This window comes from Balaenoptera acutorostrata, chromosome 11, assembly GCF_949987535.1.
Source record: "Balaenoptera acutorostrata chromosome 11, mBalAcu1.1, whole genome shotgun sequence".
Classification (NCBI taxonomy): domain Eukaryota; kingdom Metazoa; phylum Chordata; class Mammalia; order Artiodactyla; family Balaenopteridae; genus Balaenoptera; species Balaenoptera acutorostrata.
In genome coordinates this window covers 63741380-63767762 of record NC_080074.1, presented here as the reverse complement: position 1 = coordinate 63767762, position 26383 = coordinate 63741380, and the positions used below count along the sequence as shown (strand labels likewise).

General features: G+C 41.2%; 1 protein-coding gene across 1 annotated transcript in view; it reads left to right on the top strand.

Annotated features, from left to right (window-relative positions):
* SCN8A (sodium voltage-gated channel alpha subunit 8) overlaps positions 1-26383 on the top strand; it is a 188350-nt gene that overhangs the window by 55483 nt on the left and 106484 nt on the right. The window contains exon 2 of the mRNA XM_057557190.1: positions 12840-13169. Within this exon, the coding sequence (XP_057413173.1) occupies positions 12894-13169 (276 nt within the window). The 5' untranslated portion in view covers positions 12840-12893. The remainder of the gene's footprint in view (positions 1-12839; positions 13170-26383) is intronic.

The following is a 26383-nucleotide window of genomic DNA, read 5'->3' as shown; positions in this document are numbered from 1 at the left end:
CATTTCCACCATCTCTTTCTCTGCTAAGAGTGAGATCATCTGCATTCCTCAGTTGAGCTTGGCAAGTGTGCCTCTGGCTGTATGTAGTCTGTAATGTAGTAGAGAATATCTGCAACTTGGCTACATTTGTCTTTTGTACACATGATATATTGATACCCCTTAACTACCATTTATACCCACATTTAGATTGTTTTTGTATCAACTGAGAAGTGAACATTATAGATAATGTTTCATTCACTGACTGCCCACCACAAATGAATTTCCACAGTGATGGCATCTTTGTTCAGCAGGATTTATGCAGTGATTTGCAGAAATTGTTTTGGATTTTTATTTATTTTATGAAGGTTGTGTGGAATGGAAAAAATTAAGCTGGTGATACAGATGGTATTAAGAGCTAATATTTACTGTGCCCTTTCTGCATGTTAGACACCATATTAACCCTGTGCTTTCTTTGTTGTATTAGTAGGTCTCACAGTCATTATATAGTAGAGGCAAAGCTTAAAACCGTTGGATTTTTGGTCAGAGCAGTGAATCATATATATATATGAGTCCAAATCACATATTCACTGGACTTAAGCTGATTAACTGTATATAATTGTAAAGGAAAAAGCAACATCAAACAGGAGATTTGTTGATTTCCTCACTTATAATTAGGAATTTTATAATGTTTGTGTGTGTACAGCTACTTCCTTCCTCCACTCCCAACATGTTCCTTCATATGGAGGGATTTTCCTGTTCCCACCATGCCCAATAAATGCTTATGGGAGACGGTATAAAGTGAGAGTTTCTCATCCAGGCTCTAGAGTAGTACCTAGAAGCCTGTCTTAGATACTTGAGATAAAATATGGCTTCCTAAACATTTTGGTCTTCCCTTAGAGTGGGAACACCTATGAATTGACATTTCTTTTCTCAGTGTCAAGCATATGTCAGTAGTTTAGCTCTCTGGAATACATGGAGACAATCTAGTGGAAAATAAGACAACATCTGCTGTCTCTTTAGACAGTTGCGTGGGGTTGCGTTGGGATGGGAGGAAGGGACCACATAGGTGAGAGGGGAATCTCAATATTACTGTGAAAGAAATGCATAGGAAATTGAGGGTAAAATCTAATGTGCATGTTGGAATTGAGGCAGAAAGAAGTAGAGAACCACAGATCACAAAAATGAAACCCTTTTCAGTTATAAAGCAATAGGCAAGAAAAATTGTTTGCATCGTAACTTGAATCAGGAGACTAGTGAAGAGAATGGCAATAGATGGGAGGGTGGGGGAACAACCAGAGCCTACAAAGGGATAGAAAGGGGAAAGGCTCCTGTACCTTGTGGAAGAAATAAGAGGAACATCGAAAGCCAGTTAAATTTGAAAAAAAGAAAATTGGTGATGGGGGATAGGTGATATAATTGAGGGAAAATGTGACTTGTAGTGTCTGCAGGGCCAGGGAGATGGAAGTCTAATGACCTCTTGATTGACTTCACTTAAAAGCATTTTTAGATCAAAATATTCAAGTACTCAAAGTGTAAGTGCTTCACACGTACCTCCGGATAGAGTTACTTACTTATCATGGTTAATCTTAAATTTATATCCATATTAGGCCTCTTTCAAAATATTCTATAAACAGATCCTTCAAAGGGCATCTGCAGGAAGACAGTTGTAAATCAACCAAGAGTGACTATCTCAGAGGATTAAGAAGAGACCAGTTATTGAGAATCAGAGGCAAATAGCTCAGCTTTGGAAAAGTTTGGTGTGTGTGAGCCTTAAGAAGAACAAACTTTGAAGTGGCCTCATGAGGTGGAAAGCCAGTGAGACAGAAGAATGCACAGGACAGCTGTCAGTTAGCACAGGTGCTGACATTCACCAGGGTGAGGATGGGCCGTAACATCTTGTAGGAGGGAGAGCCAGATTTCGATGTTATCGAGAGAGGCTTAGGACAGCAATTTTTAATGTTTCAAATGAGTAAAATTAAGATTTGACAAAATTGTTTTTATTTCAGTTTCTAGAACTGTTATATGATTTTCCAAAATGAAATCTGTAAGTGACAAAGTAGAAAATTGGCAGCCTAGAATCTAGTTGTCACTGGAGGAAGGAGGGGCCCGGGGAGTGGGGACAGTGTAAACTCTATCCATCTGGCTGCATTTCTCTCTTCTCCTGTGATAAGAGCCGCCCACCTTCCTCCCAGAGCACTGCTGCTCCTCTGGCTAATTCCAAATGAGCTATATATCAACATGCAGAGACTGACTGGCAGTCCTCAGAGTCTAGCTGTAGTTCTATACAAAGCTGCTTCTCTCCTTTTAGTTCTTGTCGTTAAGCCTTTCCCTTGAACTTCAGGACCACATGTCTACTGCCTATTCAGAATCTCCATTTGGATGTACCAAAGCAACTCAAAAGTGAAGTCATAACCGTAAACCCCAGAGCTGTGCATCACATCTTATTCCCTGTCTCTGAATTTTACTGCCTTGCATCCATTGCCCACAGCAAAGATCTGGGCCTCTTTCTTGATTTTCCTTCTACCTTACCTCCCACTTCAGTTAGTCGACATTCCGTTCTGTACATCATCCCTATTGCTGCTGCCTGGTTCAGGCCGTCATTTTCTCTCAACTGAATTGCTACAACAGTCTTCTTACCTGGTCATCTTCTCTCTGATCTTGTTCTCCCCCACCTCATCTCCTCACTGCCTGCCTCATTCTTTACACTGTAGCCAGAATAATCTTCCTAAAAGTGTAACTTTGATCAAGTCATTCAGACCTTCAGTATCTCCTTATTGCCTTCAGGATAAAATCAAAACCACTTGCCATGATAATGACTTTGCCCCCCTGATGTGACACCTGTTTACCTGTTAGTTAATTTTCTAAAGACCACTTACACTGAACTGTTTGCAGTACCTAAGGGGCTTGATCTCCCTTGTCTGTGGTCTTTTGTATGTGCTATATTTTCTTCCTGCAAAGCTCTATCCATTTTCCTGCCATCTTGTACTTCACCAGCTTCAGGCTTTAGCTAAGATGTCACTTTCTTCAGGAAACCTTCCCTGATCTTCCTGATTAGGTGTCTTGCTTGTATCTGTCTGTAGAAGCCCATTTTACTTTACTGGATTTATCATACTGTACTTTGCCTGTTTATTTGTCTTCTACCCCCAGAAGACTTTAAAGGTCCCTGAAGGCAAGGAGCTATACTGATCATGAGTACAGTTTCTGGCATATAGTAGGGACACAGTCAATGCTTCAGTTTTTTTCTCTTTAAATAAATTGTGGTAAAATATACATAATATAAAATTTTCCTTTTTAACCATTTAAGTGTACAATTCAGTGGTATTGAGTACATTCACATTGTTGTGCAACCATCACTACTATCCATCTCCAGAACTTTTTCATCATCCCAAACTGAAACTCTGTACCCATTAAACAATAACTCCCCCATTGCTGCTTCCCCCCAGCTCCTGGTAACCACTGTTCTACTTTCTGTCTCTATGCATTTGACTATAGGTACCGCATATAAGTGGAATCATACAATATTTGTCCTTTTGTGTCTGGTTTATTTCACTTAGCATAGTGTCTTCAAGGTTCATCCATGTTGTAGCATATGACAGAATTTCCTTCCCTTTTAAGGCTGAATAATATTCCATTGTATGTATATAGCACATTTTATTTATCCATTCATCTGTCCGTTGATATTTGTGTTGATTCCACCTTTTCGCTATTGTGAATAATGCTGCTGTGAACATGGGTGTACAAATATCTGTTTGAGTCCCTGCTTCCAGTTCTTTTGGGTATGTACCTAAAAGTGGGATTGCTGAATCTTATGGCAATTCTGTGTTTAATTTTTTGAGGAAGCACCATACTGTTTTCCGTAGCAGCACAAGAGTTCCAATTTCTCCACGTTCTCCAACAGTTGTTATTTTGTTTTGTTTCATTTTATAATAGCCATCCTAATGAGTGTGAAGTGGTGTCTCATTGGGGTTTTGATTTCCATTTCCCTAATGATTAGTGATGTTGAGCATCTTTATATGTGGTTATTGGCCATTTGTATATCTTCTTTGGAGAATGTCTATTCAAGCCCTTTGACCATTTTTTATTTATTTATTTTTAAATTTATTTATTTATTTATTTGTTTATTTATTTATGGCTGCATTGGGTCTTCGTTGCTGCCCGCAGGCTTTCTCAAGTTGCAGCGAGTGGGGGCTACTCTTCATTTGCGGTGCGTGGACTTCTCATTGTGGTGGCTTCTCTTTGTTGCAGAGCACAGGCTCTAGGTGCTCGGGCTTCAGTAGTTGTGGCACGCGGCCTCAGTAGCTGTGGCTCGTGGGCTCTAGAGCGCAGGCTCAGTAGTTGTGGCGCACGGGCTTAGTTGCTCCGCGGCATGTGGGATCTTCCCAGACCAGGGCTCGAACCCGTGTCCCCTGCATCGGCAGGCAGATTCTTAACCACTGCACCACCCAGGAAGTCCTGACCTTTTTTTTTTTTTTTTTTTTTTTAAAGGATTTTCTTATTTATTTATTTATTTATTTATTTATTTTTGGCTGTGTTGGGTCTTCGGTTCGTGCGAGGGCTTTCTCCAGTTGCGGCAAGCGGGGGCCACTCTTCATCGCGGTGCGGGGACCGCTCTTCATCGCGGTGCGCGGGCCTTTCTCTATCGCGGCCCCTCCCGTCACGGGGCACAGGCTCCAGACGCGCAGGCTCAGCAATTGTGGCTCACGGGCCCAGCTGCTCCGTGGCATGTGGGATCTTCCCAGACCAGGGCTCGAACCCGTGTCCCCTGCATTAGCAGGCAGATTCTCAACCACTGCGCCACCAGGGAAGCCCCTGACCATTTTTTAAGTTAGGTTTTTTGTTGTTGTTGTTGTTGTTGTTGTAGGAATTCTTTATATATTCTGAGTATTAATCCCTTATGAAATACATGATTTGCAAATATTTTCTCTCATTCTGCGGGTTGCCTTTTCACTCTCTTGATAGTGTCCTTTGATGCAGAAAAGTTTTAAATTTTGGTGATGTGCAATATATCTATTTTTTCTTTTATTTCTGTGCTTTTGGTGTCATATGCAAGAAATCATTGCCAAATCCAATTTCGTGAAGTTTTTCCCCTATATTTTCTTCTAAGAATTTTATAATTTTATCTCTTACATTTAGATATTTGATCCATTTTGAGTTAATTTTTGTATACGGTATAATAAGGTGGGAGTCCAACTTCATTCTTTCACATTGGGTATCCGATTTTCCCAGCGCTATTTGTTGAAGACTGTTCTTTCCCCCATTGAATGGCCTTGGCACCCTTTTTGAAAATCATTTGACTGTATATGTGAGGATTTGTTTCTAGGCTCTCTAATGTATTCCATTGGTCTATATGTCTGTCTTTATGCCAGTACCACACTGCTTTGGTTAGTGTATCTTTGTAGTAATTTTTGATATCAGAAAATATGAGTCCTCCGATTTGTTCTTTTTTAAGTCTGAGACAAGTTTTTAATACTACTTGCTATTTGATCCTCCTCCTAACGTTTTTTGTGTACCCCCGCCTGTAGTGTTTCCCTCAACAACTCCTCCTAGATGACTTCTCTTCCTTCATCTCCATCATAACCTCACTCCAGTGCCCGTTTTCTTTCCCTCTTCCACCCCCTTTTCCTTAATTTAGAGTCATCTTTATTTGTGTGTGTTCAAGCCACAACTGACATTTTAAGGTCTTAATATTCCTGGGTGACCAACAGAAGGGAGCCCTAATCATCGATTTCTCCCAACTTTGAGTCTGGTTCAATCTCTTTCAGAATTCTCAGGGCTAAAAGTCACATTTATTGTTATGATGGATGAGGTGCATTGCCTAAGAGACTGTGTGGCATGGTGAAAAAGCATTATATTGGAGGCCAAGAGACCTGTGCCCTAGCTCTGCACCTGTCACCGATTAGCAGTTAGACAACTCAGCCTCTCTTACTTAACTTACTGTTAAATTTTCTTATCTGTAAAGTTAAGGAAAGTTGGACTAGATGGTCTCTAAATTCCTTCTAAATCTAAAAAGTTTATTTTTATTTTTAGTCCTCAGAAGGAGGAGGAATTTAAGCTGGTTTTAGAGATGAATGGAATTTAGATGAGAAGGAAAGAAAGACTTCAGGAGATTTAAAATAAGAAAATGAAAGTGTGTTTAGGAGTCAACGAAAACAACGGTGACCATATATTAAGTGATGCTGGGTCAATTGGAGACCCAAATAAGAAAATGAAAGTGTGTTTAGGAGTCAACGACCATATATTAAGTGATGCTGGGTCAATTGGAGACCCATGTAGAAAAAAAAATGAACCTTGACCTCTATCTCACACAATATTCAAAAATCAGTTCCAGATTATATGAAGTCTAAATAAGAAAGGTAAAACAAAAAAGCTTCTAGAAGAAAATTTAGGCTAATAGCTGCATGACTTTGGGATAAACAAAGATGTCTTATAACAACAACAACAAAAAACATGAAAGGGAAGATTGATGGATTGGATTTCAGTAAAATTAAGAACTACTTTTTATCAAAAGACACCATTTAGAAAGTAAAAAGGAGAAAAATATTTGAAATATATCTGACAAAAGACTTGTATGGGGAATGTGCAAAGAACTCCCACAAATCAATAAGAAAATGCAGATGACTCTAGAAAAAAGTGGGCAAAGATTTAAACTGGCATTCCACAAAGGAGGATTTCTAAATGGGCAATAAACATATGAAAAGGTGCTCAGTGTTGTCAGAGAAAAGCAAATTAAATCTCCAGTGAGCTAACGAACACATGGAAAAATGCTCAACATAATTAGTCATTAGAAAAATGCAAATCAAAACCACAGTGAGATACCACTTCACACCCACTAAGATGGCTGTTAAAAAAAATAATAATGAAAGGAAAATATGTGTTGGCTAAGATGTAAAGAAATTGGAACCTTGCTTATATTGCTGATGAGAGTGCAAAGTGGTTTAGCCTCTGTGGAAAAACAATTTGGCATTTCCTCAAAAAATAAAGCTTAGAGTTACCATGTGACCCTGCAGTTCCACTCCTACGTGTATACTTAAAAGAATTAAAAACAGGGACTAAGGGACTTCCCTGGCGGTCCAGTGGTTGGGACTTTGCCTTCCAATGCAGGGGGTGAGGGGTTGGATACCTGGTCGGGGAGCTGGGGTCCCACATGCCTCGCGGCCGAAGAGCCAAGACATAGAATAGAGGCAGTGTTGTGGCAAGTTCAATAAAGACTTTAGAAATGGTCCACATCAGGGCCTCCCTGGTGGTGCAGTGGTTGAGAACCTGCCTGCCAACGCAGGGGACACGGGTTCGAGCCCTGGCCCGGGAAGATCCCACGTGCCGTGGAGCAACTCAGCCCGTGCGCCACAACTACTGAGCCTGCGCTTTACAGCCTGCGAGCCACAACTACTGAAGCCCGCATGCCTAGAGCCTGTGCTCTGCAACAAGAGAAGCCACCGCAACGAGAAGCCCGTGCACCGCAATGAAGAGTAGCCCCCGCGGGCTTCCCTGGTGGCGCAGTGGTTGAGACACTGCCTGCCAATGCAGGGGACACGGGTTCGAGCCCTGGTCTGGGAAGATCCCACATGCCGCGGAGCAACTAGGCCTGTGAGCCACAACTACTGAGCATGCGCGTCTGGAGCCTGTGCTCTGCAACAAGAGAGGCCACGATGGTGAGAGGCCCGCGCACCGCGATGAAGAGTGGCCCCCACTTGCTGCAACTAGAGAAGGCCCTCGCACAGAAACGAAGACCCAACACAGCCAAAAATAAATAAATAAATTAAAATACTTATTAAAAAAAAAAAAAAGAGTAGCCCCCGCTTGCTGCAACTACAGAAAGCCGGTGCGCAGCAACGAAGACCCACTGCAGCCATAAATAAATTTATTAAAAAAAAAAAAAAAAAGAAATGGTCCACAACAAAAAAAACCAGGGACGAACTAAAATAAGTACATGTGCATGTACTGTTGACAATAGCCAAGAAGTGGAAAGACCTCCCCCCTCAGTTGTTCCTCAGTGGATGGATGAATAAACAGATTATGATACAGACATATATTGAAACGTTATTCATCCATAGAAAGGAGTGAAGAACTGATACATGCTACAATGAGGATGAAAGAAGCCAAACATGAAAGGTTACATACTGTATGATTCCATTTATATGAATTTCTGGAATAGATCAATCAATAGATTATAAAGACACAACACAGCCTGATGGGTGCCAGGAGCTGGGGGGTAGGGAGGCTTGGCGTCAGGTGGGTGCAGGGGAGAGGAATGGAGAGAAACTGATTAATGGGTAAAGGGTTTTACTTTGGAGTGATGGAAATGTTTTGGAACTAGATAGAGGTGGTAGTTGCAGTATGTTGTGAATGTACTCATTGCCACTGAGTTGTTCGCTTTAAAATGGTTAATTCCACCTCAGTAAATTATGTAAAAACCATGAGCTCTCACTGTATATATGCTCACTAGAATGGGTAAAACTTAAGAGGGCTGTCATTTCCAAGTGTTGGTGAGGATGTGGAGTAACTGGAACGCTCTTATCTTGCTGGTAGAAGTATCACTAAGGCTAAATAAACGCATGCTCTGAGCCCAGCATTCCACTCCTGTCTATATGCTGAAAAGAGAAGAGCACATATGGCCACCAACAGGCATGCACTAAAAGGTACTTAGCAGCTTTCATTCATAATAGCCTGAAACTATAATCAACCTAAATGTCCAGCAAAGTAGAATGGGTAAATAAATTGTATGTTCATACATGGAATACCACAGAGCAATAAAAAGAATGAACTACTGCTACACACACAATAGAGATGAATTTCACAGAAATAATGTTGAATGAAAGAAGCCAGATTTTGAAGAGTATATTTTATCTTCTGCTAAGGCCAAACTAATCTATGGTGATAGATGTCAGAATAGCTTTTGCTGGGCAGGGATGGTTGTGGTGGTCTTTGATGGGGGAGCTCAAGAGAGCCATCTGGGGTGCTGGAAACATATCTTCTGTATCTTGATCTAAGTGGTGGTTACACAGGTGTATACATATTACAAACTAATCTGTGCACTTAAGATTTGTATACACTTTATTGTTCTACCTTTAAAAAAATACTAGAAAATTAAAACAAAAACCAGTCGCCAGAGTAGATGTTCTTGCAGGGAAGCAGTAGAAAAGAATGTTTGTGAAGTATAAGGTTGTAGATGAATATCTGAGAAGTGTAAGGTTGTAGAAAGCCTTGAATGGCAGTGAAATGGCAGAAGTTTGGATTCTGTTCTGTAACTCCAGTAGCTTCGAGGGAGGAAAATGACATAATGGAAGCATATTTTTTAGGGAAACGGATCTTTGGAGATGTGCCTGGTGGGCTGAGGACTGGTCCACAGGTGGGAGACTATTGCAGTAGGACCTGAATTAGGTTGAAAATGGAAACTCTGAAGGAAGAAGAATTAGTGAGGCTGGTGACTGGTTGGGCAAGGACAGCAAAGGATGACAGGGTAAAGGTGACTGAAGGTCCACGCTAGATGGCTGGAAAAACGATGGTCCCGATCACAGGATTAAGAAAGCCAAGTGGAGGACTCCGTCTTGGAAGTAAAAAGATGAGTGGTTTTAAATGCTTTAATTGTGAAGTGGTGACAGGCAGTTGTGGGGCTCAGAAGAGCAATCAGGGCTGTGACAGAAATCTGAAAATCACCCACATACAGATTATTTTGAGTAGATGAGATCCCTAAAAGAAGGAGTGATGCAGAGAGATTGCAGAAAACCAGCCCTTAAGAGAAGAAAAAGGTGGTAGGGGAAGAACCAGGATAGAACCAGGATATCAGAAGAGAACCAGGATCGCTTAAGCCAAATGAAGAGAGAGTGGGTGGGGGGGGGATGAAGATGTAAAGGGAGAAAATACAGAAGTAGGAGGGGAAAAGTAAAGATTGAGAATGTGATGGAGACCCATGAACTTTGAGGGAACCTGGTCTTGGAGAAGGCAGGAGGAAACAAAGGCAGAGACAAAGGCAGAGGACTTAGCCTAGGATGGCTTTACCTATGAAGAGCCCAGGTGTGTACAGTCAGGTTACAAGAATTTGTCAGCATCTGCAGTGACTTCCTCTTGCAGTATTCTCTGTCCTCTAAGTAGGGTGACCCAGAGGGTGACCCAGGGTTGAGGATGAGTGTGGCTGTGGGAACCAAGGAGTCCCAAGTACTTGGACCAATTATGGGTTCCAGGCATAATCGTATTCTCTGTGAGGAGAATACAAAAGAAGTTTAAGGCACCACTCATGCCCCTAGGGATTTATGTGGTGCAGTTGGACAATGACTGAGAGCCAAGGCAAGTGTGAATAAGATGTCTTGAACCCTGACTTTGCCATTTTCTAGCTGTGTAACTTTGGCCAAGCTCCGTTAGGACTCTGTGCCTCTTTTTCCTCATCTGTTAAAAGGGGATAATAATAATGTCTACCTCATAGGTTGTTCTGGAGATTAAATGAGTTAATACAAGCAAGGTGCTTGGAACAATACCTGAAACATAGCAAGTATGTGATAAATGCTAGCTAAGAGATCACGATAAAGCTGTAGGAGTTCACAAGGGGAAAATAATTAGTAAGGGCTGGAGCTGATGGGAAGATTCTTCGGAGGAGTAGGGATTTATGGGAGGCAATTCAGGGACTGATAAGCGGAAAGGAATTTTAGGTTTGGGGGAAACAATGGGAGTAAAGTCTTAGATCAGTAAAACCATTGGCATTTGCGTGCGATTTACTTGAACCAGACTGTTCCCGTTGGGGAGTAGTGGGAGTCAGGCTGGGACAGGCAGAGGGGTAACTGATATTTGTCAGAATAAAAGAAGTATGAGTTGGGGGAGTCAGAGCTCTTTGTGTGTTTTTTCTTGGCCCTGTGACTTTGGGTACGTTGCCTCATCCCTTCAGACTCCAAGTTTCCTAACTCTTAAAATGAAATGGACTGGATCTATAAAATCCCTCGCAGCTCTAGAATCGCATGCTTCATACATGAAAAGGATTTCTTCGACCCCATCATCTGAGGAATGGTGTTTTGTGTGTGTGCAGCGTGGAGCTGACTTGTGGTTCTGGCCTCGTCAGTGCCAGGCTGTAACCGAGTGAGCTGATCAGCCCATGTGGATACCACACACTGCCTTTCGCAGCCGTCACCACCACTGGAAAAATCTGGGCTCTCTGCGGGTGTATTTATGAAAAGAGCCCTTGGGTATTTCACTCCCAAATTACTTAGAGTTAACTCTACTACTGTTCTCTTAAGGAGCCTCAAGTTTTATGGATGCTTGCCTTGGAGTGGACCTTGAGGGCTAAGTAGGAGGGAAAGAACTGTTTTTAGCCTTTAAAAAAATTTCCCAGATTGTCCTTGTGAAGCTCATAAAACAAAAGGAAGAAGCAGCACCACGAGCACCAGATGAACTGCCAGTGAAGCCCTAAAGCTTTCCTGGGGAGACTCACATTGCTTTGACATTAGGGAGCCCCCTGTTCCAAGGTGTGTATTTCAATAACCTAGGACTCTGTATAAACATAAATGAAAATGGGCTTTTCAAATACCATGCTTAGAAGTCTTTGGCTGTAGTATGGCACTACTTCAGTTTCTCTGTTTAGAAAGGGATTTGGTTTGTGATTCAGTTCTCACTTCCTGTCCTTCTGGCGTGAGCCCTGCTCAGGGGCCTTTCTGCTGTCGTTCACCCTGCAGTGCTGCAGGGCTGGTGCATCAGAGGAAGGTCTCTAAGATTCCTCTCCCATTTGCTTTTCCTGTTGCTGAGTAGGAGGTACGTAGAGCAATATCTGCCCTCTCCGTGAAGAAAAGCGCTTTGTGTTTGTCCCTGGCATGAGCTTGGTCATCAGAGCAGGTACTTCTGGACGTTTATACCGGATGGGTTTTACAAACCTTGGTGAATTGAAGAAGAACTTGAAACAGAAGAGCCAAAGCAAATGGAAGCATTTCTATCTATATTTTTGTGCTTCCAAGGTTTTGAAGGGTTTAGTGTTTTCAGAAACTGAAATTTGAAAAGAGTGACAGTTTACCCTTGTGTTGTCCTTGGAAAAAGAGTGTTTCTTTAGGGAGCAGAGTTCTAGGAAAGGAAGATGACTTGAGCATATAAGGATTCCAAAGCTAATAGGTGCCTCTCGGTCATGTTAAACGTACCTTATTCATTTAGAATAGAAATTACTCGAGGGTATAAAATATATATATTTTTAATGTTGTCTATAAGAAAATCACTTTATTTTTTATTGAAGTATTGTTGCTATACAATATTATATAAGTTACAGGTGTACAATGTAGTGATTCACAATTTTTAAAGGTTATATTCCATTTATAGTTATTATAAAATACTGGCTATATTCCCCATGTTGTACAATATATCCTTGTAGCTTATTTTATACCTAATAGTTTGTACCTCTTAATCCCTTTATTACCCCTCTCCTCCTTCCCTTTCCCCACGGGTAACCACTAGTTTGTTCTCTATATCTGTGTCTGCTTCTTTTTTGTTATATTCACTAGTTTTTGCTGTATTTTTTAGATTCCACATGTAAGTGATATCATACAGTATTTGTCTTTGTCTGACTCATTTCACTAAGCATAGAGGGTATGGAATGTATCTTTGTAGCTGTACGTGGTTACTAACTGTGAGCTGCATCTAAGTCAGTAATAAAAACTAGCCATTCAGGAGACTCCCATGTTTTGATCTCCTTGGCTGCTCATTCCCCTGAGGGGTGGTTATGGACATTGCCTCGTCCATCCATGCCACAGACTTTCTGAAGAGAAAAATAACCATGTCCATGGAAGCAACTCTATGTTGCGAAGGTTGTGAATAAAGGTTGAGAGTGAGATGGTTTGGTCTGGCCTCTTTTTAGAGCAGCGATGGATTAATGCTGTCTGTGTTGCCGTTTCTTCCAGAGCTGACCTGTCCTGGACGCAGCATAACTAACGAAGCTGCTGCAGGATGAGAAGATGGCAGCGCGGCTGCTCGCACCACCAGGCCCTGATAGTTTCAAGCCTTTCACCCCTGAGTCACTGGCCAACATTGAGAGGCGCATTGCCGAGAGCAAGCTCAAGAAACCGCCAAAGGCCGATGGCAGTCATCGGGAAGATGACGAGGACAGCAAGCCCAAGCCAAACAGTGACCTGGAAGCGGGGAAGAGTTTGCCTTTCATCTATGGGGACATCCCCCAAGGCCTGGTTGCGGTTCCCCTGGAGGACTTTGACCCGTACTATTTGACGCAGAAAGTGAGTTGGAGGAGGAGGAGCAGCAGCTTCAGATGCCCCTTTCCTAACAGGCGGAGGGGAGATGGGGAGAAAGAGCTGTGGCTTTGCCCGAGTTTGGATAAGTAGTTAGCCTTTTGTTTCCGTTCCAGTTTACGGCGATTCTTTCTTTGGTTTAATTGCTGCTAAGGGTCATTTATGGGTCTTGGCACTTTTCAATCTGTTAATAAGACTTCTGTTTTTGGCTCCTTTTTCTAATTTGACAGTAGAAAAAGATTGATGAACAAAAGGGGGGGGACATACATGAAATGGGACTGTTTAATAGAGTACAAGAAAGATGGCATAGTGAGAGGTGGCACAGCCCTGTAGACTCTTGCTCACCCATTCAGAATTCTATCTTTAAATATAAAGATGATGTTATTATTGCAGCATCAACGGAGCCTGTTGTTAATATAATGGAGATGATGGCTTTGTCTGCTTACCTAGCCCCCTTTGTGACATTAGATCGTAGCCTTTGGGGACAGGAATAGAATAGAGTAAACCAAACTGGGCCAATGAGGAGACCAGATCTGTAGCCTTGTTACACAGTTGTCTGGGTTCAGCGAGCACTGATTCTTACATAGAGTCAATTCTGTTATTCCTGCTAGTAAGAAGCATGAGTGAGAGAAATACCAATCTTCATTTCGCCAAGAGTTTCAAATTTCCCTAACAAATGTTTGACCAAACCTTGGATTTCTTTCTCACGATTATCTTTTGAAACTCGGCAACACGTAAAGAAGCAGAGCCCCCAGTTAATCCAATGGCCAAGTAATTAGCCATTGAATACTGAAGACTGACATCAGATACCATTTTAGGGATCCCCCATTTGACAGATGTCATTTAAAGAATTAAATCCATAGGTGTTTCCAGATGAAGGATGAAAAGGCTTTGTGTAATTATATATTTACAAATATAAAGCTTAACTGAACTACCTTTATTAACAAAACTGTCTTATAAACTGCCGTTAACTAAATTGCCTTTTAGTCTTTCAGTAATGGAAGAAATTTCTGTTTGTTTGTCTTAATAATGGGACAGAAGTAAGACTTGAGGCGAACAGATCTCTTGATTTAGCTATAGTTGTGGAGGCATCTTAGGTCTGCATGGCAAAACTAGTTAAGACGTTGTCTACATAAAATGGCCCTTTACCCATGTGCTTCTGATGGAGCTCAGAACAGCTACGTAATAGGAAAAAGTAGAATCAGTAGCCTGTAACTTCCACTGGGAAATTTAGAATGTTTAAGGAGCAAAACATGATATGATATAAAGAAAAGTAGACTAGAAGTAAGAAATCCCCACTCTACCATAATTCACCATGTTTATTATTTATAGTTTCCTTCTTTCGTATGTGTATTTTTCAAGCTACCACAAATAGTTCATGGGAAAAGAAAGTAGTAGATAAAGAAAAATATCTTCTCAAAACTAGTTCATGTCCTTTAGCAAGTCATTTCACCTCTCTGGGCCTAGATTTCTCATGTAGAAATTGAGAAGTTGGACGAGACTTCTAAGGACTTTTTCAAATGTCAGATTCTGGGGCTAAGTAAGTTTCCATAAACTGTCATTGATTTCCTCACTTACTTATCCTTTTTTTAAAATCTATTTAATCTGGGTCTCTGCTGAATGGGGGTAGGTGGGTGAGGAAGGAGACAAGGTTTTAAATTTCTGGGTTAGTGAATAAGGGAACATGGAATCTTGCGCTGTTTTTAAAAAAATATTTCATTGATTGTAAAATTTTGAAATATTTTAAGATATATTTCCCTCCTCTTTCCTGCCCTTGCATCCTTAGTCTTAGTAGAGGTAAAAAGAAATAACAAAACACAGAGTTTAGGTCGTGCCTTTTTAGATAAGTTTGGCCAACTGGTATAACTTTTTCAGAAAATACTCTTATGGCAATAAGCAGATAGGTAAAGCCCTTTGGACTCTGGCCTTTCAGGTGCCTGAAACCTCTTTGCTTTTATTTGAACTATTTGTTTTTCTAACTCAGATGCAAATTAAACTTCCTTTTGTTAAACCTGACTAATATATGAAAAATGTAGAGAGCTATTCATTGTCAGAGCCTAGTTTTCCTTTGCATGCCTTTTTCCCTCGTTCTTGCCTCATAGACAGCCTCTTTCCATTCCCAATGCCTTAGATTTCAGTGCTCCTAGCTTGGGAGTGAGGACCCAAAGAGAGTGGTCTCTGGCCCTAATGGGTACTCTTTTTTGGGTAGGCCAGATGTTGATGGCACTCCAGTAGGGGACTGGCTCTTCATGATAGAAAATCTGACTTCAGCCTTTGGCCTTACCACAAGGGTAAATAGTTTGTGGAAAGGATAACTTTAATTGTATTCTTTAAATTCTTTTTTTTAAAAAAAACTGAAATATACCACCATGCAGAAAAATTCATAAAACATAAATGCTTAGCTTAGTGATTATTAAAAGCAAACGAACACCTATGACAAGAAAGAACATTAGTAGCACTTCAAGGTATTATTTGTATTTTTAAATAAAGCGTTTTTCAATTGATTAAAAATAATGTGCTTGTTCAAGTTCACTTGCATATCTTCACTGGCGTTACTAATACGTCTTACTAACTAGGCCTTTCACTGGGCCAAATTAGCGAGGTCTCCCCTACAAGGAAGCACGCTGGGAATCAACCCACATATCGAAATATCCTGAGAGTAGAAAGGACTTTAAGAGGACATTCCCTTCCATTTGTTTTTCAAGGGCTGCCTTAAATAATACTTGCAAAGTAGAATTTCTTTTCTTTGCTTAATGGTACAAGTGGGTTTCTTTATTTTTTCCTCATAGGTCTCGTTTTCTACCTGATTGATCATTTTTGTGACTCTCATAGAAACTGGTTTCTCATTTCCTTCTCTCTTTATTTTAGAGGGTGAAAGAAAACTAGTTCTCTGTTAGTAAAGTTCTGGTTTCATCCCGTTGCGGATTTCACACTGTCCAGGGACACAGGGCCAGAAAACATGCGTATCACATTTTCAAGATACCATTGTACCAGCTGGTGCTGGTTTGAGCTATTGTAAGCTTCTTGGTGGTGTCCGTATTGCATTTCACCTGACTTTCCCAGATGGTCCCCGGAACAATCCAGATCATCCTCTCTTTGGATTGTCTCAGAACGCCCAGTGCTACAACATTTTCCTTGCCTCTTGGTACTTTGTTCGAACGTCTCCATTCTTTGGCTTTCTTGTTTTTCGAGTGTCACCTGAAAATAATTGAATTTACAGGACATTTAAACTTTTTAATTTATTTAATTTTTAAAATAGGTAATATATTTACATGGTTAAAAATTCAATAAAAGGTATTCAGTAAAAAAGATATTGAGTAAAAAGTCTCCCCTTTACACCTCTCTCTCATCAGCCCACTTCCTGCCTCTCTGCCACAGGTATCCATTGTTAGTAGTATCTTCCAGAGTTTCTTTATACTGTATATGTACAAGCAAAAACAAATAGGTATTTTAGGAACTTGAACTGTCCTGAATGCCTTTGCTCTTGGTTTTCTTTCTGCTATTTTCTTAAGCCAATTGAAGTCTTAATTTTGTTATTTGTTTTCCCTTCTTTCATGCTATAGAATCTTAAGTTTTATCAGGGTAAATTCTCGGTTCATTTCTCCCCTTCCACATGCTTTTTGGTAAATCAAATCAAGGACTTCTTCTCTATTGCTCGAAGTGTCTTTCTATCTTTACTACAAAATATACTCTCCAATGCTTAATAACAACTTGTTGAATTTTAAATGGCCGTGTTTAGTCCTAAGAACTGTCTTAAGTGGGGCAGCAAGAAAGTCAGTGGATTAAGTTGAAAGAAGGCCTTCAGAGTTGGCTCCTACCCTTTTTCCTGTTTCTTAAAACCAATAATTGTTATTGGTGTCCTTTTTGTTCAGTGGATATGCCCTCTCATAAGAAAGCCCTATAAACAAAAATCCAAATTACAGGATTGATTATGTTCCTTTAAATTGGGCACATACCTATTGCATTAAAAAATTACATATGGTTTCCCAAAGTTCGTTTTACCTTCAAGTTTTCACGTCTGTCCTTTCCTGCAAATTGGAGTCAACCTAGAATCAAAGAAAATTAGAATATGGTAGCCTTAGACATCATCTAGTTCAGCCTCCTCATTTTCTAAATTTAATAAGGTGAAATGCTTTGTCAAAAGTATTTGCGAACACCTCCTAACTCTCAGTTTGTTACAACATAGTTCTAGTTTTCCACTTTTCTAATTTTTCATTGATTGATCCTCAGCCTCGGTTGGCTCAGTTCTTCTGAAGTGAGGCATGCAGATACGGAGAGAGAAAAAAACCTGCTTTTTCATTCACATCCCTGATAATCCCTGTGGTTTAATAACCCTTCTTAGGATGGGTCCTAAGAAATGCAGTGCTTCTGGGGGAAAGGATGGCATTTGTGTTAGCTCCAGTATTTTACCTTCTCAAGTGAAGGAGCTCTGAGTAGTCTAGCAGCCTAGACAACTTGTTCCAGAGACATGGGCTCAGTATCAATACTGCTACCACTGTTTAGCTGGACATGTAATTTGGAGGGAATTTACTTAACCTCTTCACATATTTTTGCTTTTTAAAGGAAGATTATTTCTTAGCCCCCGCCAACCCCCCAGCCTACCAGCAGAATGATATAGTGAAAAGAGCACCTAACTGGGAATAGAAAAACCTCATTTTAGTTCTACCATTGCCTCTTGTCTGCCCTTGGCCAAATCACTTAAATTCTCTGGGCTTCAAATTTCCTTATCTATAATATATGCAAGGTAAGAGTTGCGCTTATGTCTAGATCCTTCTAATTGTATTTCACATATTATGCCTGTCACATATTATGTGTTAGCTGTTGCAAACTATTCTGTTTCCCTGGTGTCGCCTGCCTTCTGGTCTCCATCCCCTTCTTCTGGAATGTACTCTATCCTTTAACTTCACCTTTCGACGCTCTACCCATTTGTCTAGGCCTAGCCCTGAGACCTCTTCTTCCTTATAGCCTAACTTGATGGTTTACATTGGAACGGATTCCTCCTCCTGAATTTCTATAATACATTAAGATCCCAGCCCTAAGAAGTGGGTTTTAGCTGTAACTCAGGTTAGGTATGGCAGGGCACCCTGTTCCCAGCAATGTTTACAATTTTTTCCTTACCTCCCTAATATTAATGCCATCAGCTTCCTCAAATGAAGAACTCTTAAGTCACACACACACACACACACACACAGGCGCTGCATGCATGCATGCATGCATGCCCATGAGCTCCTGGCAGAAAATCCTTGCTGAATCTAGTTTCACACACTTTCAACAGGTGTGCAGAGTGGAGACAGGCTGTTAAAGGAGAGTTTATGTTCATTAGGTGTGATTTGAAGTATTGCTAATGAAGTGTTGAATTGCCTGTTGTTGCACAATAGGCCTAGATGCTGCTTTCTGTTTTGAGTGAAAACTAGATGTTTTAAAACTAGACATTTTATTTTGTTTAAAAAAACCGTTTTGCAACAATATAAAAAAACAAAATGTTTCCATTTTTTTATTCACCAAATCAAATTGAGGCAAATGCTTGTGAGCGAATGGGAGGAAGGCCATTCTCAGGGTGGTGGGTTAAGGAAGTGCCTGGTATGGGGTTCTTTTCCATTCTCCAAGTATCATTATCTAGAGGAAAAGGAATTTAATTAAACAATCTTAAATCAGATTCCTCTTTTATAGCCTTAGCAATAGACCAGGAGTTGGGAAACCTTATTTCTAATCCCATTTCCACCTAATTCTAGATGATCTTGGGCATGTCACTTAACCATTCAGCGTCTCAGTCTCCCTCATATAGAAAATTAAGATTATGCTGATAGCTAATATCCCACTTATTCTACAGTGTTGTTGTGAAGATTATATCTTCCCTACACTATACAAAACGAAACAGCCTATTGTGCTAGCCCTCCTTCATTTTTCTCCATTATGCACCTAGCATATATTTATTTGTTTGTTGTTCATTCTCTTGTATGCTCATTAGCTGGAGCAGTGCATGCCCTATAGTAAGTGTTCAATCCATATTTGTTGAATGAATGAGTCAATCTTATGAGATAATGCCTGTGGAAACACTATGTAGTTTTCCAAGTGCTTTGAACATGAAAGGTGACATTATGATTTTTTTTTCCTAATGAAAAGTTTTCCCATCTACCAAAATGAATGGGACTCTAGGGGGAAAAAGACTGATTATCAATATATCTTTTCCTTTCCTGAAGAATTAGTTTCCTTTAGGGGCTGAGGAATTAGATCAAGAAATGGGTTTCCTGACATTTTAGGGGATTTTCGGAGGGCTGAATTACTAGTTGGTAAGTGCCACCAGTCTTAACTCTCCTCTCGTAGAACCTTAGAATTAGCAGGGACTTTATCAAAGACCATTAGGTAATAGCCTCTACCTAGTGCCCTTCTTGATTTATTGGTATCAAGTCTTTATTATACAAAGGATGTTATTTCCTGAATATTCTAAATTGTTCTGTCATGTCTACCTTTATTAAATGTTTTGCTTCTTTCTCGTCTGTGGGAGTTGTGTTACCCTCCCTGTATTAACCGACTATAAAGGAAATGAGAGAAGCTGACGTGGGGTATATACCAGTTTGGGTTGTCTCATATAAAATATGATCTATTTATTCAACAGATACTTCTTGAGTACTTCCTATGTGTGAGACCTTGTGGGTATTGGGCTCTTTTGGGGGAAACACAGATTAATAAAGTCCATTTTTGACCCTTACATAGCTTATAACATGGTAGTGTGTAGGGTGGTATCACTTTTGACGAGGGGGCCTCAGAAAGGGCCTTATTACTTCATAGTAGGCATAATATTTGGATTTTAGAAAAGAGGGATAGACTGAAACATTCTAGGCAGAAAGAACAATATAAACAAAGGCTCAGAAACAAGGGCATAGGACAATGTAAGAGAAAGCTAAATCGTCTAATTTGATTGGAATTTGGGGAGTTGGGTGATAAGTCTCAGAAGGGAGTGCTGGAGCCAAGTCATGGAGGACTTAGAGTGTTAGACTGAGAAGTCTGGTCTTCACTTGGTAAGCAATAGAAAACTACTGAAGCCTTTTTTTTTTTTTTAATAAATTTATTTATTTATTTATTTTTGGCTGCGTTGGGTCTTCGTTGTTGCGCGCAGGCTTTTCTCTAGTTGTGGCGAGCGGGGGCTACTCTTCATTGCAGTGCGCGGACTTCTCACTGTGGTGGCTTCTCTTGTTGCGGAGCACAGGCTGTAGGCACGCGGGCTTCAGTAGCTGTGGCTCGTGGGCTCTAGCGTGCAGGCTCAGTAGTTGTGACTCACGGGCCTAGTTGCTCCGCGGCATGTGGGATCTTCCCGGACCAGGGCTCGAACCCGTGTCCCCTGCATTGGCAGGCAGATTCTCAACCACTGCGCCACCAGGGAAGCCCTACTGAAGGCTGTTGAATGGGAGTAAGGATATGTGATCAAAGTTGTGTTTTGAGGAGGTGAATGTGGCAGTGATGGGTAGGATAAACCAGAGGGAAAGAGAACTGGGACAGAGCGACCGGCTATGAAGTAGTGAGGGTCTGAACTGTGGTGGTGGAAGTGAAAAGTAAGGGGAATAGGTGAAGTCAGAAGTGATGTAGAGATAAATTGATAGGAATTTGTGATTGATTGCAGAAGCTTAAGGAAAGAGCTGAGCATTCAGTCCTTCATTTGATAATTTGATCAATTGTTATTGAGTGTTTTCTTTATACCCACGTTCTGTTCCATACCCTTGGGAACAAAGCAGGCAAGCTCTATATACTACTCCTGGAAGTTAGTTTTGTTTTTTTTTTAAACTTTTGGATTTATTTATTTATTTATTTATTTATTTATTTATTTATTTATTTATTTATGGCTGTGTTGGGTCTTCGTTTCTGTGCGAGGGCTTTCTCTAGTTGCGGCAAGTGGGGGCCACTCTTCATCGCGGTGCGCGGGCCTCTCACTGTCGCGGCCTCTCTTGTTGCGGAGCACAGGCTCCAGACACGCAGGCTCAATAATTGTGGCTCACGGGCCTAGTTGCTCCGCGGCATGTGGGATCTTCCCAGACCAGGGCTCGAACCCGTGTCCCCTGCATTGGCAGGCAGATTCTCAACCACTGCACCACCAGGGAAGCCCTGGAAGTTAGTTTTTGCTGGGGAGACAGATAATAGACAAGTAAAGAAATAAAGTTATTACAGATAACAATAGGTACATTAATGAATTTAATATAGTCCAGGTACCTTAAAGATTGTGGTGCTCTAGCTTGGTACAGAGACCCAAACTTAGAGAATGCAGGCGAGTCAAAGGCTACATGCTCTCTTAAACATTCAGTGTCTTAAATACGCTTTTAGCAAGTACTAAATTATAATCTTTAAAAGGACCCATACCACAGATATTCTGAGCTGTTTAAAAGCCAGTATTGTCACTCCACTGAGTTTGCCAATCTTAGATTTTTACATAGGCAGGAGTTCAATACATTTCAACATTAGTGTGAGCTACAGGGGCACCTGTAGATAAACCTAGCATTTTCCCCAGAAAAGAACCTCAGGTCTTCTCTAGTCCTTGTACAAGTCCTAATTTGCAGTTCCAAGGTTCTGAGCCACATAGTGTATAAGAGACAACTTTTACCTGGATTCTTGGGTGTGTATTATTAGCTAATCACCTGAGCCATAACATTACGCTGACTGGTAATTTTAGGAATTAATCTCTGATGGTTTCTCCAGGGTGTAGTTTATGAAATCTTTTTATTCTATCAAGAATTAACCTGTTGGGGAATTCCCTGGTGGCACAGTGGTTAAGAATCCGCCTGACAATGCAGGGGACACGGGTTCGAGCCCTGGTCCAGGAAGATTCCCACATGCCGTGGAGCAACTAAACCTGTGTGCCACAACTACTGAAGCCTGCATGCCTAGAGCCTGTGCTCTGCAACAAGAGAAGCCACTGCAATGAGAAGCCCGTGCACCGCAACGAAGAGTAGCCCCCGCTCACCGCAACTAGAGAAAGCCCACGTGCAGCAACAAAGACCCAACGCAGCCAAAAATTTAAAATAAATAAATAAATTTATTTAAAAAAAAAAAAGAATTAACCTGTTGAATGGGATATTTAATAATGACCATATAAATGTTGGAGGATTCTCAAGATTACAGTGATATTGATCATCTTCTCACTATAATTAGCCATATTTTAAATCCCTTCTTAGTAAAAGAGAGTAAGACTGTGACATCATTATACAGGGAATGCTTCTCTTACTGATTGATTCCAAATTCACATGAGTTGTAAATTCTTTATATATAACCCTGTTTGACACAATTCAAGATTAGGATTTCCCCATTATATGGCATTTTCTGTCAACTGATTCTAGCAAAATTTTTGATACCTGCTCTGAAGAGGCACTCCTGTTCCAGACACCGTGAGTCTACAAAGTTTGGCCTATGGAATGAAGTTTGAATAAAATATTCCTCCCATTTGAGAGGATAAGGTACCCAACCCATCTGCTGCTCAATGTCAATGCCTCTCCCTGTGCCTTTGAGCCCGTCCATGCCTACCAACCTTCTCTTGCACTTCACTCTCTCAGTCATCCCCTCTCTCTTCTGTACTTTCTATCCTTCCCTTTCACAGTGGTTCTTCCCTTCACCCTATAAACATACTAAAAGCCTCTCGCATCTTAATGAACCCACACTTGACCCCATATCTCCAGCAGGTATAATCTCTCTTCTCATGCCATTGAAGCTTTTAAAGAGTAGCCGTTGCTCACCCTCACCACCTACACATCTCCCACCCACTCCTCCATCCTTGCAGCCTGACTCTGCATCCTCCCTGCTCTACTGGCATTCTCAATATAAGATCCTCCAGGATCTCAAATTGCCAGATCTAATGGACATTTTTTCAGTTCTTATCTCACTGAACCTCTCTGCTGTATTTGACACTGTTTATTACTCCCTGATTCTTGCAGTTCTTCACTTCCTTGGCCTAATTCTCTTTACATCTCGGACCGTTCCTTCTCTTTCCTTCATTTCTTCCACCTTTCCTTTAAGTGTTGACATTCCCACGGGTTCAGTCCTTGGCCTGTGTTCCTCTTATTTGGCAAATCCTCCCTGGCTGATCTCATCCATTCTCTCACTACTCTTGAATCTGTATCTCCAGCCTAGAGCACTCCTTAAATATTCAGTGTCTTGCCAGGCATCTCTATCTGGACTTCCCATAGGTAACTCAGTGTATTCAAAATTGAACTCATTTTCTCCCCTCAAACCTACTTATTTCATCTGCTACTTTAGTTGATGATACCACCCAAATTCTAGGTATCATCATTGACTCTCCAATTTTCTACAGTCCTTGAGGATCACTTAGGGAGCTATCAGTGAATGTTGCACATTTTTACAAGTAAGAAAAAATTGTGGCTCAGAAGTGTTAATTTGCTGCTGAAATTCCCTCACCTAGTGTGTGGTAGAGCCAGGTTTCAGTTCCCGGGATATGTGAATTTAATACTCATGGTCTTTCTGCCATATCATGCTGTCTCTATAGAGTATATTGCAGGATGATTTTTGGGTTTTGTTTTTTACTATAATTTTTAGATAATTTCTGTCATTTTGCACTGCCTCAATATGAATATAGTATGGGTTTTTTTAGTTCATTTGTTTCATATCATATCTTCAGCATGGTATCTAAGATATAGAAAAGATGAGAAGACTTTTCGAACTAAAATTAATGAATTTTTATGGGTGGATGAGCTAAAGAGTGGAAAAGGTTGATTAGACACCTAGCATAAAGGATATAGTTATAAGTTAGTTGATTTTAGCTGCATCATTGCCTCATGACTAAGAGATTCATTCATACATTCAACAAATATGTATGAACTGTCTACCTTGTACCAGATGGGCATCATATTACATCTTCTGCTTGCTAAGCTAAGCAAGTCACAGTAGTTGGAGATATACCCCTGCCTTTAAGGATCTCAGGGTCCAGTGAGAGTTACTGATGTATAAACAGAATGACAATACTATGTTAAGTGCTCTAACAGAAGTGTTGTGGGAACACACAGGAAGGAAGGATAATTCTGTTTGAGAGAGCTGAATGGAGAGGAGGTGATATTTGAGCTGTACCTTGAAGTATTAAAGTATGGTTAAAAAACATTTCATCTGTTAAAGACAAGAAAGAGTAGTTTGGGTATAAAGAACAGTACATGAAAAGACAGAGAGACATGCAAAACGTTGAAGTGTTTAAAACCATGAATTTCATTGTGACTGGAGCATGGGGCTTGGCTTGGTAAGAAGGGAGATAAAGCAGAGAGGCAGGTTGGATCCCACTGTGTGCATTCAGCAGTTGTTTTTTTTTTTTTTTTCTCCTGCTTCCAGAGTTCTCAGGTCTGAAATAACCTCTGGGGCCCATTTTGAGCCAGTGCAGCTGTACGGTGACTTTGGTGCTAGTGACTTTGGACTCTTGGTCTAGCTTATGCACAAGTGTCCTACTGGCTTATGTCAAGTGTGTGAATACTAAGTAACTTGAATATTACCCCTTAGTCCCCTCCTGCTACCCCACCTGTGGTGCCACGGAGCAGCAGCGACCTGTGTGATAGCAGCAGCATTATCATAATAGCACTTGTTGAGTCCTTATTCTGTGCCAGGCACTGTAGTAAGGACTTTCTGTGAATTTTCACCTAATCCTCATAATCTGATAAAGTAGGTACTATCAATCGTTATCACTATTTTTATCAATAAGAAAACTTAGCCTTGGCAACCTAAGTTAGTTGCCTAAAATCATGACAGCTAGTAAGCAATGGAGCTGGGCCTTGAATCCAGGTCTTTGTGGCCTCAAAGCCTCTAAACCACTCTACTTTGCTGCATTCTACGAGAAAGGAGAGTGAGAATAAATTCTAGACTATGAGTACAGTGAAGAGAGGCATTAACATGCTTTACATAATAAACCTGCCTTTTGCTTTACCCTAGAGCAGCTGCAGGCTGGGTACCCCCAAGAGCGTAAGGGGGAAGGAGATCAAAAGCAAACTCATATTGAAGGACAGCGAGGAGGGGTGGCCGTGTAGGAGGTTCAGAGCCGCCCTGCCTTGGGGAGCAGCAGCATGCCGTTTCAGAGCTGAAGCAGCTGCTGTTCTGCCAGGTATGGCTTCCTGTGACCAGGATGTGGGCAGGAAGCGGGTGTCAGCTGCTCCAGATGTGGGTTGGAGGGCATGGGGTTACAAGGTCAAACCAGATGAGGAAGTGTATGCAGAAGCAGTGGGAAACAGCAAAGCCACAGACAGACGGGGTGCTAGCCTTATCTGCGTCGAGCTTAACTTGGAAAAATACCATAAATAGCTGCTGTGAACTCTGTGGCAGGTGCAAGGGCTTTTCTTTTTGCCAGAGTTAAAGGTATTAAGTAAAAAAGATTTCTTCATTGGTCTGAGGTTTGGACCAGATGACCTGGTGTGCTGAAAAGAGTTCGGGACTGGAAGCCAGGAAACCTGGCCTCTGAGGAACCCTTCTATTCCTGTTCCCACCTCTGTGGTCTCAGCTTGGGCAGAGCGCCCTGTGCTTGCTTTCTTATCTGTAAAGTGAGGAGTTAGATTTGATAAGTAGTTTTGAAGTTTTTTAAAAAATTGCAGTATTGTGTGATAATTAAGTGTAGGCTTTGAGGCTTCCCTGGTGGCACAGTGGTTAAGAATCCGCCACTGCGGAACACGCAGGGAACATGGGTTCGAGCCCTGGTCTGGAAAGATCCCACATGCCGCGGAGCAACTGAGCCTGTGCGCCACAGCTACTGAGCCTACGTTCTAGTAGCCACAACTACTGAGCCTGTGCGCCTAGAGCCTGTGCTCCGCAACAAGAGAAGCCACCGCAATGAGAAGCCCGCGCACCGCAACGAAGAGTAGCCCCCGCTCGCCGCAACTAGAGGAAGGCTGTGCGCAGCAACGAAGACCCGACGCAGTCAAAAATAAGATAAATAAAATAAATAAATTTATAAAGAAAAAAGGAATAGGCTTTGGAGTTAGACTGCCTTGGTTCCGTTCTAAGTTTTACCACTGAACAACTTTGTGGTCTTGCTACAATTTCATCATCTATAAAATGTACCTACCTCATCAAGTGGTTGCTGTGAGACAGGTATTGTATAAGGCATCTCAGTAGGGTGCCTGCCGCACAGTACCTGCTTAATACCTGCTAAATGTTATTATTTCTTCAAATAGACTCATAGATACAATTATTAATGAATAAAAGGAATATAAATATGGGATTTAGAGGTCTCTCTTGCT